This window comes from Neoarius graeffei, chromosome 6 (assembly GCF_027579695.1).
Source record: "Neoarius graeffei isolate fNeoGra1 chromosome 6, fNeoGra1.pri, whole genome shotgun sequence".
In the NCBI taxonomy this organism is placed as follows: Eukaryota; Metazoa; Chordata; class Actinopteri; order Siluriformes; family Ariidae; genus Neoarius; species Neoarius graeffei.
The window spans coordinates 89,638,394-89,655,478 of NC_083574.1; the positions used below are offsets into that span (position 1 = coordinate 89,638,394).

Consider the following 17,085-nt stretch of genomic DNA (forward strand, 5'->3'; position numbering starts at 1 on the left):
AAATGCAGACATTTCTCCGCTAATGATTCCCATGCTGCTCAGTCGCAAACGTCGCGAGTGGCGAAAAACGGGACATATCCGTGTCCCGACAGACTTTTGTCGGGACTCGGGACACACAACCCCAAATCGGGACTGTCCCAGTAAAACTGGGACGTCTGGTCGCCCTACCTTGGCCTTATCACTGAGCATGGCACAATGACAGCAATGATGGGATTGCAATGTCCTCACTTCTGGGCGTCGTTAGCTGAAACATACATGAAAATCAGCATATATAATATTAATTACATAAGCATATAGATACTGAAATGAATGTTTAAAGCATGTGTATTTACCTGTGAAAATACCTCTGGCAGGGAGCTGTGCCTTCTGCCAGCTTGAAGGCATACTTCTCCCTGTTCATGCAGAGCTTGCTGGTGCTGCTACCATCATCAAATTCTTCCTCCTCCTCCCCCTCTGCTGTTTCAGGCTGGGTTATTTCACTTTTACTCGCTTCTTCTTGGGTTCCATTTTCTAAGCTTTAAAATGAAAATTTTTACAGTTTTTCCCCACAAAATATCCAATGTTCTTCAGTCGAAAGACAGATGCAGAATGCTGGTTTTATACCCACTCCTGGCTTGCATCACACACAAGTTATGAGTGATTATAACATGCTAATCACATGCATCACACATGCTTCACAAGTGCAGCCTGAATTCATAGCGCAGGAAACTGGTAAAATGCAAGTCTTACACACTCCACATTCATTGAACACGCGCTGATCACATGCGTCAGACATACGCTTTCCACAGGCTAACAGCACAATGGAGATGGTCCATCTATGTGGGAAAATCTCATCTCATTATCTCTAGCCGCTTTATCCTGTTCTACAGGGTCGCAGGCAAGCTGGAGCCTATCCCAGCTGACTATGGGCGAAAGGCGGGGTACACCCTGGACAAGTCGCCAGGTCATCGCAGGGCTGACACATAGACACAGACAACCATTCACACTCACACCTACGGTCAATTTAGAGGTCACCAGTTAACCTAACCTGCATGTCTTTGGACTGTGGGGGAAACCGGAGCACCTGGAGGAAACCCACGTGGACACAGGGAGAACATGCAAACTCCGCACAGAAAGGCCCTCGCCGGCCACGGGGCTCAAACCCGGACCTTCTTGCTGTGAGGCGACAGCGCTAACCACTACACCACCGTGCCGCCCTATGTGGGAAAATGTCAAATTTTATTAAATTGAACCTTGCTAACCCCCCTGTACATACCCTCTGAAAGTTTCCATTCTTACAATATGACAAAATACATTACAGTGCTGTCTGATATTAGAATGCTGCTTTTTTTTAATGTGTTTTAAAGTTATCGATGAATGCGCACATCTTCAGGTATGCCACTAGGTACGACTACAACATTTTCAGTGCAGATGATCATTATTTTAAGGTAATAAGCTTAGTGGTAAGTAACCTTACATTCAAGTAAATTAAACATATGGTAATTCTGCTCTTTTTCAGCAAGTTTTAAAGTTATTGATGAATGTCACACTCTTCTGTAATACCTCAGATATGAACTATTTTTAAGCACAGAGGATCATTACTTAAGGTTACTAATTTAGTTTTAAGAACCAGTATGCACAAATGATTCACATCTGAATTATATCTCCCAATGTATTAAATAGTCATTATTTGTATTCTTGCAGGTAAATAATCACTGACAAATCAATGCAAACTATGTAATTCTCTACTGATTGTCAAAATAGACATTTCAGACACAATTTCTGCCACTTAGCCTCATCTGTTGCATCTGAAACATTTCCAGTGCCTTAAACAACTCTTTTTGTGAGAAGTAAATGTTATTACTGTGATTTTTGATGTTATATTTAAGAGTTATTTTCGTTAAGGAATGCTTATATTAGTGAAAAAGGCAGTTTTTGACTATTTGGAGGGGTTATTAACTTCAGAGGGTATGTACAGGGGGGTTAGCATTTTTCAGTTGGCCAAATATTGGTATTTCCATACTTCAATAGATCATCTCCATATTTTGGAGAGGGTAGAAAAAAAATGTTGGTCTGATTTAATTGACCAAATTTAATTTAATTTAATCACTTTAGCCTGCTTCTCAACCAACGGCAGAGTCATTCCCCAGAGGCAATCTTCACAGTCAAAAATATATAATTCTTCAACTTACACTTCTCATAAACCCACATTCACACAGTTGAAACAAACACCACGAAGCATGGAGTAATAATAATAATAATAATGACGCCCATGGAACTAATAAGCGCTACTTCCGGTTTTTTACTCCTTTCAAAACAAAAGTACATATTTCAAAATAAATTCAAAAAGACGGCTGCATTTACAATCAGCCATTTACAACCACCATTTTGGATTTGGCGCGGTGCACTCTGGGACCGTTTGGGAACAAACAAAGCATCCCATGCGAGATGTCAGCCTACGCGAACTTGTTGTAGAAGTTGTGTTAGTAATTAATACCCTGTCCACACTAGGGATTTTGTACCAATACGATGCTACTTTTGTACCACAACACCTGTCCACACTAGCAACTATACCGGTACTGTAGCAGTATAACTGTATCAGTACTGCTGTGTTCACACTTATACCAGTACGAAAGTGGTATAACTGTATCGATACAAAGTGTACAGTTTAGTGCATCTGTCCATACTAGCGAGAAATGTTTGCGGTTTTCTTTCAGGGTAATTGAAATGCGTGTGCGCGAAATGTTTCCGTGGTTACCGAGTAACTTCCTTCCGAGAATATGGCGGATGAAACAACGTGTGTGTGCTTTTTGTTGTCAATGTACAGTCTGTATTTATGGTGGTCATTTATTCAGTCGAATCGTATAAAATGCGCGAGGCAGTTGAGAAAGAAACAAACGAATCTCCGTTCTTCACTATTTTAGTCAGCAAAGACATCGATTGAGGTGTGTGACTTTGCGCATGCGCATTATATTTGTATCGATACAGAGCCGCTTCATCTGTCCACACTACGCGAAGCACTACAGTACCGATACAGTTATACCGCTACAGTACCGGTATAGTTGCTAGTGTGGACAGGTGTTGCGGTACGAAAGTAGTTTCGTATTGGTACAAAATCCCTAGTGTGGATAGGGTATACGAAAGCCACAAATGTATGGGTTTTGTACCAGTACAGTATTGGTACTGTAGCGCTTCGCTGTAGTGTGGACAGATGAAGCGGTTCTGTATCGATACAAATATAATGTGCATACGCAATGAACCATTCCTCCTACTTCTGGGTTATTCATACAATACAATACGCACGGGCAGCACGGTGGTGTAGTGGTTAGCGCTGTCGCCTCACAGCAAGAAGGTCCGGGTTCGAGCCCCGTGGCCGGCGAGGGCCTTTCTGTGTGGAGTTTGCATGTTCTCCCCGTGTCCGCGTGGGTTTCCTCCGGGTGCTCCGGTTTCCCCCACAGTACAAAGACATGCAGGTTAGGTTAACTGGTGACTCTAAATTGACCGTAGGTGTGAATGTGAGTGTGAATGGTTGTCTGTGTCTATGTGTCAGCCCTGTGATGACCTGGCGACTTGTCCAGGGTGTACCCCGCCTTTCGCCTGTAGTCAGCTGGGATAGGCTCCAGCTTGCCTGCGACCCTGTAGAACAGGATAAAGCGGCTAGAGATAATGAGATGAGATGAAACAATACGCACGTGCTTTCCAGCTGTAAATAAAACGTCAAAATGGCTCAAAACGACTGTGGAGCTACATGGAGCAAAGACGAAGTTATGTGTTTGTTGGAGCTTTGGGGAGATGAGCGATCCCAGGAACAGTTGAGGGGTACACATCGAAATATCGACGTGTACAGACAACTGTCGAGTGATCTCCGCCGCTTCATGGGTGAAGATGCGGCCGGTCGCACTCCGGAGCAGTGCCGATCGAAAATAAAAGTGTTGATACGCGATTATCACAAAGCAAAGAATCACAACAATAGGTCTGGGGCTGGATGTAGTAAGTTTCCATATTATGATATAATGGATCGGGTTTTACAAGATAGGCCCTCGACATCACTGGCATTCTCTAGATACAAGCGATACGGCCGATCCCACTGCCAGTTCGCAGAACGAGGGAAGTGCTCCCGCTGTGAGTCCGTGGTTACTCGGTAACCACGGAAACATTTCGCGCACGCGCATTTCAACTACTGTGAAAGAAAACCACAAACATTTCTCACTAGTGTGGACAGATGCACTAAACTGTACCGGTATACTTTGTATTGATACAGTTATACCACTATCATACCAGTATATGTGAACACAGCTAAAGTCATAAAAGCCTCGTACTCATTTGTCCTGCCAGTGTGTGTTTTACTCCTAGAGTGAAATGGACAACTCCATCGTTTAGTGAACCATCACTTTCAGTATTGCTAAATATTATGCATTCATTATATTGATTCATGACTTTTAATGCTAAAGGATTAATCTTTAGTGCTGTAATTATGATATTGCTCTAAGGAAGGTTAGAACTTGATTGTGGGGTGAATGAAAATTGAGAGTTTAAGAATCACACATTTTATACCAATAAATGCAGCTTTATTAATTGCATGCTTCCACCAATATATGGTACATGTATGTGCTTTATTACAAAACAAGATGGTCAAAAAATATTGACACTGCTTAACACAACAAATGTACTGTGGCAAGTTAGCAAAGCTATTACAAAATGGCATGGTATACTGGACAAATATATTATTACAAGAATTACAATTTAATTACAACAATAACTTTACAGAAGTTGCACTCCAGTATGCTAGGCCTTACACTGATCAGTCCCCCCAGGATTTCACGGGCCTTTTTTGTGATTGTTGCGGGCTAAAATGTCTGATGTTGCGGGGGTTTTTCCAAAAAATTGCGATGAAAGTTGTGGTGTTTTTTAGGTTTTTGTTGAGATTACATTGCGGGAGGAAGTGAAAGTTGCGAGAAATTGTTGTGATTTTCTCTTTTTGTGATTAAAATTGAGTGATATGTTAAATATTAAGTTATTACTGAAAAACTATTGATAAAAAAAAACAAAGACATTGGGAAATGGTCCTATAAACAACTTTACCAATATAAAAGATTACCAGGACTACAAAAATGCAGAAAAATAGGCTTTACTTATCCAAATGAACCTGTTGGTTCAAAAGTTAAAGTGCATAGAACCTCACAGCACAACATGAAGTTACTTTAAAATATAATATAAATGCCTCAGTTTTCATGTAAAAAAAAAAACTATTAATAATAGTAGTGTGCAGGCAGTCTCTCCTGAAGACTAAATTAAACAATAATTATAAACTAATAAAATAAATGTCTCAGTCTTCATAGAAGAAAAAAACAATTTGAACAGAATCTCACAGTATGATGCTGAAGCTGCCTAAACAATGGAAAATAAAATACCATTTTGGCAAAAATGTTGGCATCCATTAATTTCTTGTATTAAGTAAAAAAAAATGTAAAGTGCACACAGTCCTTCACTGTAAACATAACACACTTTCAGTAACAGAATTTAAGCCTACATAAACACTGACTCGCACATGCAGTGTTGCCAGATACTGCTGACATTTTCCAGCCCAAAATATGTTCAAAACCTGCCAAAATGCACTTAAAACTGCCCAATCTGGCAACACTGCGCACATGCTGCTTCTCTTGAACGTATACACGGAAGTAAGGCGGAAGGTAGTTTGTCGACGTCACCTCAAGGCAACACCAACGACTGGTCAAATTTGCGGGAAAGTTGCGGTGATTGGATATAATTGCAACACCACCCTGAATTCGCGGGGATTGGTTGAATTTGCGTTGAAGTTGCAAATCGCAACATCGCGAAATCCTGGAGGGTCTGACTGAACACAGAACCATTGCAATTTCTTACTTCTGAGAAAACGTTCCATTCCCTTGATGCCAACACACACCCAATGACACCAGCTGTCACACTTATCACAACAAATGCTCATGTCTGTGTGAGCGAGTGGTTCCTCAATGCACTCTCGCTTGCAAACTTGGCAAGGGTAATCTGTGGCCGATAAAAGAGCCTGTTTACTTTCATCAGAGGCTGTTCGGTCACTTGAGGTAACATTGTTGTTATGGTCATCTGTGATGCTTTTTCTAACAGAGCCTTCCAGGAGTTCAGGGATTATGATGTCCTTGAATACAAGTGTTGCCTTTTAAATAAGTTCTTCCATGAACATTGGATCGAATTAAATTTCTTCAAAGTGGAAGTTATTGTAGGGCGAAACTGTTTTTACACAAAAAAAAAATGACTTAATTACTAACACAACGTCTACAACAAGTTTGCGTAGGCTGACATCTTGCATGGGATGCTTTGTTTGTTCCCAAATGGTCCCAGAGTGCACTGCGCCAAATCCAAAATGGCGGTATCTGTGAAACGGTCCATTGGTCGACCCTCTGAGTGGTTCTGTATGCTGCTTCACACAGCATTTGGGATCACCTTCGTCCTCTGCATCTCCTGTGTTTTGGGGAAAACCATCGTGGTATTAGTGGCTTTCAGGGCTACACTTCCAGGCAATAATGTCATGAAATGGTTTGGGCCTCTACAGCAAAGACTCAGTGTACTTGCATTTACATTTATACAAGTCCTGATTTGTGTGCATTGGTTAACAATTTCTCGTCCTTTCCCCTATAAGAAAATGAACTATTACAAGGAAAAGATATTAGAATGTGACTTGGGCTCAGCTCTTGGTTCCTGGGCCATGCTGGGTTATATAGGAGTTCTTGCTTCTGTCTGTTTTGTTTTGGCTTTTCTAGCTAGAACGCTGCCAGATAATTTTAATGAAGGGTTGTTTTACAATCAGGGTACAAAGTTTGTGTCACAGGGGTCCAAAATTCAAATTGATTCAAACTGGTTCTTGTACCAGTTTTTAAGTGAAGGACAAGTTAAAGAACAGATTTCAGGTAATTTTTTGACATATGTGTATGGTAGTTTTGTGTAATCTGCTATAAGATAAAGAAGATTAAGTGTAGCTTTAAGCAGGACTGGGAGAAACAAATGAAGTGATTCTCGGAGAGGACTTTTTTTTTGACGATTCAGAATCCACTATTTCCATAGAGCTTTTAAATATAAGGCTGTAAGCTTTGTGTTAGTTGTCTCTAATATTTATGTCCCAATATCTTGACCACATTTTAGGATGAAAATAATCATTTTAGATATGTTGTTTTATATTGAAAAATTAGCTGTCTCAGAGAGGACATTTTTTTGACACAATTACATACTAATTTGATCAAAATTGTCTGAAAACTTACTGGCATTCAACATTAAAACTTAACTTTGTTTCCAATGATATGGAACCAAATATTTGTTTTATGGTATAAAGAATGATTTAAGTGCATCCCTTTTGGAGCTACCTGTGGTCAAAAAAGCACTTTTTCTAAATAACACGCGTAATTTTGCTAAATATGACATATATTGCCATACATTCACCAAAAATAACGTTATCACCAATTTTTTTTTTTTTTTTGCATGGTAAAAAGAGCTATCACAGGGCTACAATAAACAACCAAGTTTATTGAGTCAAGCCTTTTGATATTGAAGATAATAAGTGTTAAATGTGATTTTTAGCTTGCGTACCCTGATTGTAAAACAACCCTGAAGCCAAATTCATCACATTCAGCTTGTTCATTTTCTGTGCAGTGTGGATCACCTTTATTCCAGCTTATGCCAGCTCTCCTGGAAAATTTACTGTAGCAGTGGAGATATTTGCAATTTTGGCCTCTAGTTTTGCTCTCCTATTCTGTATATTTACACCTAAATGTTATATTATTCTGTTTAAACCTGAACTAAACACAAAGAAAAATGCGATGGGTAAAATGGCCTTTAAATGACATAAAAAATCGAATTGTCCAGTTCTGCAAACACACACACACACACACACACACACACACACACATATAATTTCAGCTGAATAATGTCAAACTTTAACATACACTGTAGAATATCCATCCATTCATCCATTATCCATAATCGCTTCTCCTGTGCAGGATTGCGGGCAAGCTGGCGCCTATCCCAGCTGACTATGGGCAAGAGGCATGGTACACCCTGGACAAGTCACCAGATCATTGCAGGGCTGACACATAGAGACAAACAACCATTCTCACTCACATTCACACCTACAGTCAATTTAGAGCCACTAATTAACCTAACCTGCATGTCTTTGGACTGTGGGGGAAACCGGAGCACCCAGAGGAAACGCATGCAGACACGGGGAGAACATGCACACTCCACACAGAAAGCCCCCCATTGGCCACTGGGGCCGATCCCAGAACCTTCTTGCTGTGAGGCGACAGTGCTAACCACAACACCACCGTGCCGCCCCACTGTAGAATACAATCAACGAAATAAAATTTAAATAGCTTACATCCATTTAAATCTAATATGGATATGGATGAGAATGATTGTACTTGTCATAAAAAATTGCGTTGTGTCTGTTGTTTTCCCCAGAAAGAATGTTTGTATTCAGCAACGTTTGTAATCAGGAATAGAACAGTTATCTACTGGTAGATAGACTTTGTGATCTGTCAATTTTTATCAACAAAAGAACGTTAAGTGTCATAACCAAACAACCAATATTTTAGTAAACAAATACACAAATAAATGAATTTTTCATGACTGAATAAAGAATAAAATCCACAAGCAAATAATCAAAATGCTTGTAGTAGATGATGGATTGTCAAGCTTCTACTTTTAAAATGCACCTGCTCTGGTTTTCATCAGATCACCAGAGGGCACTGAACATAGGCATTTGAGAGCAAAAGTTTGTGCACAAGGCAAAATGTCTCTCACAATTTAGACAATTAAATTCTATGTTGTTCTGATAAAATATTCAATGTAATAGACTTGGAAATCACTTTTTTGCATTATTATCTGTGTAGAAATATAAGCAAACACTTTCAACTGAAGTTGTATATTATGGAAGGACTTCGAGAGGCAGCACAGCCAGAGTGCAACAGGAACTGGTGGTGGTGTATGTGTGTGTGTGGGGGGGTGTGGGGGGATTTGTGTTTGGCTATGCATTTAGAAAGGACAAAACAGGTTCCTGTGAAAAAGCACTTACATGGGAAGTAATCTGATAGGTGGCCACACAAATATTGTAATTAAAAATAATATCCATATCAATTAAACCCAGCAGGCAGCAACATAATATCCTTTCATGAACACCTGCATGGACTAACCTGTATATGTTAAAGACAGAATCAGCACTGTATGTTGCAATGGACAATTAAATCAGGACTAAATAATAAATTGTTGATATTTTTTGCAGTTAAAAGAAATGTAATTTGACATTTTAAACATACTAAAATGTATGTTGAGACATGTCCCATGAGAGTATTGTTAATTACCATGCCATTTAAGTTCTGTCAAATATCCAATATAATGCAAAATATTTTATTGTAAACACCACATGCTACACTAGAAAAAAACCTGTCAGGTACGACATAGGCCAATGTCTGTACAGAAGTATTTATTTACAGTGATGGAGATATTAAACAAATGTGAAAACACACACAGGCTAATAATCAAAATCGGCAGGCTAAATCCAAAATGTTAATCAGGCAAAGGGTCAGACAAGGCACAAACAGAATATCAAAGTCAGAGTGAAAAACAAGGAGGAACAGGAAACAGGAACTCAAAAACTGGAAAAAAGGCTCGGTAATGCATATTGATGTCGTGTAATACTTCGCACTGATTGTGCATCAGAACAGTCCTTAAATAGGTGCACATATAGCTCCTTCATTAAATTCAGGCTCGCGTCATTAACATCGTGTGTGCTGGAGTCTGCTCAACACACACGCAGCCCGGGGCATGCCTTCAGGTGCACGCGCCACAGTGTGCAGGACTGACAGAACCATGCTTCAGATAATTCACATAGTCCTCTATGTCCTTTGTCCTAAAACTATGCAGGCTTATGAAATTCCTTCTCCGTGTCTTCATTTACAACATCACCACCAACATTCAAAATGACAACAATCACAAAAATTAATAAATAAATAAATGTATATAATTCAAAATTTGTCTTTATATTGTGCTTTTCTGATATTATCAATTGACCAATTAAATGATAAAAAGCACAAATGGAAAAAAAGAGAAAGCAAACAAACAAAACAAGGAAGAAGATACTTTCAGTTCTCCACAAGCTGTGGATATGTTCATATTGACTGGTCTTCTTGACTGCATGCCACTCAATGACAGCTATAGTGAACTACTACATTGTAACAAGGATTTAGACATGAATCCAAAGTATATCTGAGGCCCCCTGTTGGCTCTGTGCAGGACAATTTTTAACCCTGCCTATTCCCATTTTAGTAAATGGTGCAGGTGGCAATCTTTCAGTGTAACTCTAAATTACATCTCCACAAATCCATCCATTGTCCATAAACACTTATCCTGTGCAGGGTCACAGGCAAAATGGAGCCTATCTCTGCTGACTGTGGGCAAGAGGCAGGGTACACCTTGTCAAGTCAAGTCAAGCCAAGTTTGTTTGGATAGCGCTTTTAACAAAGGACATTGTCCCAATGCAGCTTTCCAGAATCTGAATGACCCAAGACATGAGCCAATTTTATCCATAATCTATCTCCATTGAACAACCCCGTGGTGACCATGGCAAGGAAAAACTCCCTCAGACGACATGAGGAAGAAACCTTGAGAGGAACCAGACCTAAAAGGTCATCCTCACCTGGACAACAACAGACAACATGACTATAACATTAACGGTTTTAACATGAAGTCAGTTTCGTTGATGTTATAACTCTTGATTAATGGAAACTTGAGTGCAAAACCTTGGAGAAGTCGTCATCGTAGGGCGGACACACAGAGACAAACAACCATGCATACTCACATCTACGGTCAATTTAGAGCCACCAGTTAGCCTAACCTACATTTCTTTGGACTGTGGGGCAAACTGGAGCACCCAGAGGAAACCCTCGCAGACACAGGGAAAACATACAAACTCCACACAGAAAGGCCTTTGTCAGCCACTGGGCTCAAACCCAGAACCTTCTTGCTGTAAGGTGACAGTGCTAACGACTACACCACCATGCCACCTTCTCCACAAATCATTTTTGGGAATAGTGTTCTATCTGAGGAAAAAAGGGCACAGTTGCTGAGAAAATTGACCGTTTTGAACATGGCAGTTGAGCTATACTTTCAAACACAGCACTAAAGCTGATGAAAATTCTGTAGTAAAGCCATGTCTTGTTCCACTGTAGACTGCTGTATCAGAACCATAGTGGGGAGTTATTCTCTAAGCTTTGTAGCCAATTGTACTGATATCACAAATAACAAACCAAAGTTTGTGATGAAGTAATTGCATAAACCATGGCAGCTAACAGTGGCTAAATTTCATTATACTGGATAATTTATGACTGACTGTATGACCTTATTGAACACCCTAAGTAGCTTGGTAAGTTTAGCCAGTTGCTCCTTTCCAAACAAACTCCACCAAAGTAATGAGTCAATTTCTCCATTCAGATGTTTAACTGACTGCATCTAACTCAGATTTATTTCAGGGTATGAATGGCCTGTGGTTGTGGGGTAGTGGAGTCCAATATGATATCTTTCCATGGGGCCCAAAATCCCTGACAGCTTTGTTACCACTGCCACCATACTTGGTAGTTAGTATGAAGCATTTGGGCTGATACGCTGTGCTTAATTTTCATGAAACATGGTGTTGTGGATGATGACCAACTTCTCCACCTTGAGCTCATCAGTCCCACACAGCAAATTCCCCAGTGTTGAATTAACACCCAGAGTGTTTATATTGGTCCAATTGGACCAATATAAACACTCTGAATGTTAATTCGACACTGAGGAATTTGCTGTGCAGGATATTATTCCAGAACATTTATGGTTTGTTTAAATGCAGTTTAACATACAAAAATCTATACTCCATAGTCTTTTTTGGGGAAAAATAATTTAAAAAATATAAAGGAGGCTTTTTCTTAGCTACCCTTCTCTGAACTCCATACTTGTTTTGTCTTTTTCTTATTGTGCTGTCATGAACATAAACATTTAATGTGTTTCCAGAAGCCTGTAGTTCACATTATGGAGTTCATGGGATTTTCTTCATATCCATGAGCATTAGGTGGTCTCTCCATGGACTGAGTTTGGTGGGGCCGTCATTGCTGGGAACCTGGCAATTGTCTTGAGTGCTCTCGAATTGTAAACTATCTTTCTCACAGGAGAATGTTTAGATTTATTTGGAGATGGCCTGATAACTTTTGCAAGTTTGATAAGAAGCAAAAACTGGTTCTCTGAGGTCATCGCTGATGTCCTTTCTTCTTGACATGATGAAGACACACATCTCTGACACACATGCTGTGTTCAGAAAAACACATCTCCAGAAAACCAAACTGGCAAAAGTTCTGCTTTTATAGAGGTAGGTTACACTCCTTGATGAGTAAATAGCCTTGTGCATGGCTTTAGTACCACCTGGCCTCTAATTATTCTCTTCATAATTGTGGAAGTAGGAAGGGTGCAGTTATTTTTCCCAGCTGGTGTCTGAATGTTAATTTCCTTTTTTTTAGGGGGGTGGGGTGGGGAGGACGTACATATTGAAATTTGCTTTTTTGAGGGTTTTTTTATAGGTGAGGACTAAAAACTGTTATGCATGCATTGATAAACAGAATTGTTTCCAGGTGTAACAGAGATATGCATGTCCCATCCTATCTGGTAATTCTGTCCCTGAATGACATAACAAACCTCATCAGCTCTCTGATTTGTCCATACTGAATGGTCACACCCATAAGAAGTATAATATCTTTATAAATATGTGAATAATATGTCTGTTGAGGAATAAGCCAGCAAAAACACTGGATAAACTTTGTGATGTTATTCCTTGTACACCTCCTGACTCTTAGCCTGGCAAAAGGAGAAAATTGTCATATTCTGGAAAACCCAGGGGATCCTTTGCTGTCTAAAGATGGAGATGTGATAATTGGAGCTATTTTTTCAGTACGCACGTGTCCACAGACGCAGTCACTGGCATATACTGTGAAACCTCCACCTTTAATCTGCATTAGGTTTGGTGAAGTTTAAACATTCACATCATTTTAGGAAATCTTAGTTATGTCTGTTTTTCTTCACTGTATGGCTTATATTTAGCATGAAATAAAAAAAAATATATAATTTTTTTTAATTCTCCTATGTTTATGTATATTTGTAGAATTAACCTCAGACAATTACGCTTTGCTCAGTCCATGACTTTTGCAATTGATGAAATCAACAAAAGCAACACTTTGCTCCCAAATATTTCAGTTGGGTACAGGATTTATAACAATTATCCCTCAAGCTTGTTATCTACGAAGGCAGCCATGGCATTCATGAATGGCATGGACATAAGAGCAGATGGTACATGCTCTGGACAAGCAGAAGTACAAGCCATCATGGGGGCGTCAGGTTCTTCATCTACAATAGCTCTCACAAGAACGATTGGACCCTTTAAAATCCCAGTGGTAAAAATAAATCATTTTAATAATACTTAATTTATAAAAATAGTTACAGTACACATGTGAACTGTGTAGGAGAATATTGGCTTCATTTGTAGAGCAGTTTCTAAAGGTAAATATATATATATATATATATATATATATATATATATATATATTCTTCCAGGGAGCAGAGTGGTGCCCTGAGTACTACTGCCACAAAATACCAACATGTAATATTCATACTGTACATAATATCTTGTAAAATTAAAAAAAAAGTTTAAAAAAGAATATTATTTAAAAAAATAATCTTATATTGTGACTTTAGTTTCATATAATTCTGTCAAAATTACTACAGCTATGAACAGTTAAAAACTTTTTTGAGCAGTTTAACATTTTTTTGTGTTTTTAAACAAAAAGCCTTTATTATTTTTTTAACTGTCCTTCTCTTCTCAGATAAGTTATGCTGCCACATGTGAATGTCTGAGTAATAGAAAAGAGTACCCCTCTTTCTTTCGGACCATAGCAAGTGACTACTACCAAAGTAGAGCACTGACATATTTGGTCAAGCACTTTGGGTGGTCATGGGTGGGTGCTGTGAACAGTGATGATGACTATGGCAATAATGGAATGGCCATTTTTCTGAATGCAGCGAAAGAGGAAGGAATATGTGTTGAGTACTCTGTGAAGTTTGAGAGGTCAGACCCTGTGAAAATAATAAAAGTGGCTGACATTATTCAGAAAGGCACTGCCAAAGTAATTATTGCATTTATTACCTATGGTGAAATGAGCGCTCTAAGAGATCAGCTTATTCGAAAGAATGTCACTGGCTACCAGATGATTGGTGTTGAGGCATGGATCTCTGCTGTTGATCTCGTAACACCAGCAAGTTACAACATATTGGCAGGAGCCATTGGTTTTGATGTGGGAAAACTGAACATTGGTGGTTTTGCTGACTATGCTGTCAATGGATTTTGGCAAACAGCACTCCCTTGCTCATACACAGAGAGAAATGTTTCTCAACCTGAAAAGGACTGCAGCAAATATGAAGATCTGATTCAATTTAAAAAATACAGTCAGGATATATCAGAATTGAGATATGCAAATAATATCTACAATGCAGTTTATGCTGTAGCACATTCTCTACACAGCCTGTTGGGGTGCACAGAAAACAAGAGTTGTGAGACAGAGAAGATAATACAACCATGGGAGGTAACACATGAGAAGAGAAGTAAATCAGGTGATGTCCATGTCTTATGTTGTCATGAAATGAATACTTGTTTTTGTTTTCCTCTTAAAGGTTGTTGAGTCTTTAAAAAAGGTAAATTTTACTACCAAAGTAGGAGAACAAATTTGGTTTGACAGCAATGGGGCAACATCTGCAAAATATGATGTGGTCAACTGGCAACGAGGACTCACTGGAGAAGTGGTGTTTAAGACAGTGGGTTATTTCGATGCCTCTCTGCCAAGTGGACAACAGTTTGTCCTAAATGTTGAAGATATAGTGTGGGCTGGAGAGAAAAGACAGGTACACACAATGCTTGCTAATTCTAAGTTTTTATTGCATACATTCTACACAGGGTGATACGGTGAGGCATTGATTTGCATTGTCACCTCACTGCAAGCAGGTTCTGGGTTCGAATTTGCTGGTCAACCAGGGCCTTTTTGTTTGGAGTTTGCATGTTCTCCCTGTGCCTGTGTGGGTTTTCTAATGGTGCTCCCATGGTACAAAAACTTGCAGATAAAGTTTAATTGGATACCCTAAATTTCTCTTATGTGTGTATATGTGAGTGTGAATGGTTATCTACTTGTGTGTTTTAACCCCACTAAGGCCCCATATAACTTTTCTGGCAAAATAAGAATGTTCTAATAATGTTATTTCCACAAAACTAAAAAAAAAAAAAATGAAAGGTTTTACAGCAAACTAGTGCTTTAAGACAGTTAGAAACTCATAATTTGAAGGTGATGGAACAGTATAAATTAAAATTGAGTAATAGTGAAAAATAATGATTTTAGGCATAATATTTTGTTCATATTAGAAGCCAAGGTCTGTGTGCAGTGAGAGCTGTCCTCCAGGAACCAGAAAAGCTGCACAGAAAGGAAAGCCTGTCTGCTGCTATGACTGTATACCATGTGCAGAGGGAGAGATCAGTAACCAGACAGGTAATTTCAACTTCACAAAGTTTCAAAGACAAGTTGTGAATTGTACATTTTATATCATCCCTTTATTATTTAGGATACAGTTACTGAACAATGGAATTCATAAATAAAACTCAAGATAAAGTTTATTTTCCTTCTGAATCTGAATAACCATGATTATTTTGCAGATTCAGATAACTGCGAGCAGTGTCCAGGAGAATATTGGCCTAATACTGAGAGAGATAAATGTGTGTTAAAGGTCATAGAATTTCTTTCATTTACAGAGGTTATGGGGATCGTCCTGGTCATTTTTTCTTTGGTTGGAACCATGTTAACTGTTCTAGTTGCTATTTTATTTCTAATGGAAAAGGACACTCCTATTGTTAAGGCGAACAACTCTGAGCTGAGTTTTCTGCTGCTTTTCTCCCTGACTATGTGTTTCCTCTGTTCACTTACTTTCATTGGTCAACCCTCTCAGTGGTCCTGTATGCTGCGCCACACAGCATTTGGGATCACCTTCGTCCTCTGCATCTCCTGTGTTTTGGGGAAAACCATCGTGGTATTAGTGGCTTTCAGGGCAACACTTCCAGGCAATAATATCACAAAATGGTTTGGGCCTCTACAGCAAAGACTCAGTGTACTTGGATTTACATTTGTACAAGTCCTGATTTGTGTGCTTTGGTTAACAATTTCTCCTCCTTTCCCCTATAAGAACATGAACTACTACAAGGAAAAGATCATATTAGAATGTAACTTGGGCTCAGCTCTCGGTTTCTGGGCCGTGCTGGGTTATATAGGAGTTCTTGCTTCTGTCTGTTTTGTTTTGGCTTTTCTAGCTAGAACGCTGCCAGATAATTTTAATGAAGCTAAATTCATCACATTCAGCTTGCTCATTTTCTCTGCAGTGTGGATCACCTTTATTCCAGCTTATGTCAGCTCTCCTGGAAAATTTACTGTAGCAGTGGAGATATTTGCAATTTTGGCCTCTAGTTTTGCTCTCCTGTTCTGTATATTTACACCTAAATGTTATATTATTCTGTTTAAACCTGAACTAAACACAAAGAAAAATATGATGGGTAAAATGGCCTCTAAATGACTTTAAAAATCCAATTATCCAATTCTGCAAACACACACACACAAACACACACACACACATACACACAGATTTATATATATATATATATATATATATATATATATATATATATATATATATTAGTGCTGTCAAAGTTAACGCGATAATAACGCGTTAACGCGATCTCAATTTAACGCGATTAAAAAAAATAGTGCCGTTAACGCAAATTCTAATTTGACCCTGCGAGTCACCCGTAGTTCCTGCTGAGGCTTGTCGCGTGCTGCGTTTAACTGTACCAACAGGTTTACCATCCAAACGAGATCACATGGGATTACCTTTCACAGGTGAGACTGGAAAAATACTTTTCAATACTTTTCCTTCAGTCTTCAGTTTCCCAGCTCATCTCCACCGGGTAGGTGTATAGCTATAAGCAGTGAGCATTAG

The 17,085-nt window shown here is 39.1% G+C and overlaps 1 protein-coding gene across 1 annotated transcript; it reads left to right on the top strand.

Moving 5' to 3' along the window:
• The first annotated feature begins 12,828 nt into the window (after positions 1–12,828).
• Positions 12,829–16,662, top strand: LOC132888350 (extracellular calcium-sensing receptor-like). Its single transcript, XM_060924406.1, has 6 exons — positions 12,829–13,022; positions 13,166–13,454; positions 13,884–14,639; positions 14,728–14,955; positions 15,467–15,590; positions 15,755–16,662. The coding sequence occupies exons 1-6, from the start codon at positions 12,829–12,831 to the stop codon at positions 16,660–16,662; spliced, it is 2,499 nt and encodes an 832-aa protein (XP_060780389.1).
• The last annotated feature ends 423 nt before the right edge of the window (positions 16,663–17,085 follow it).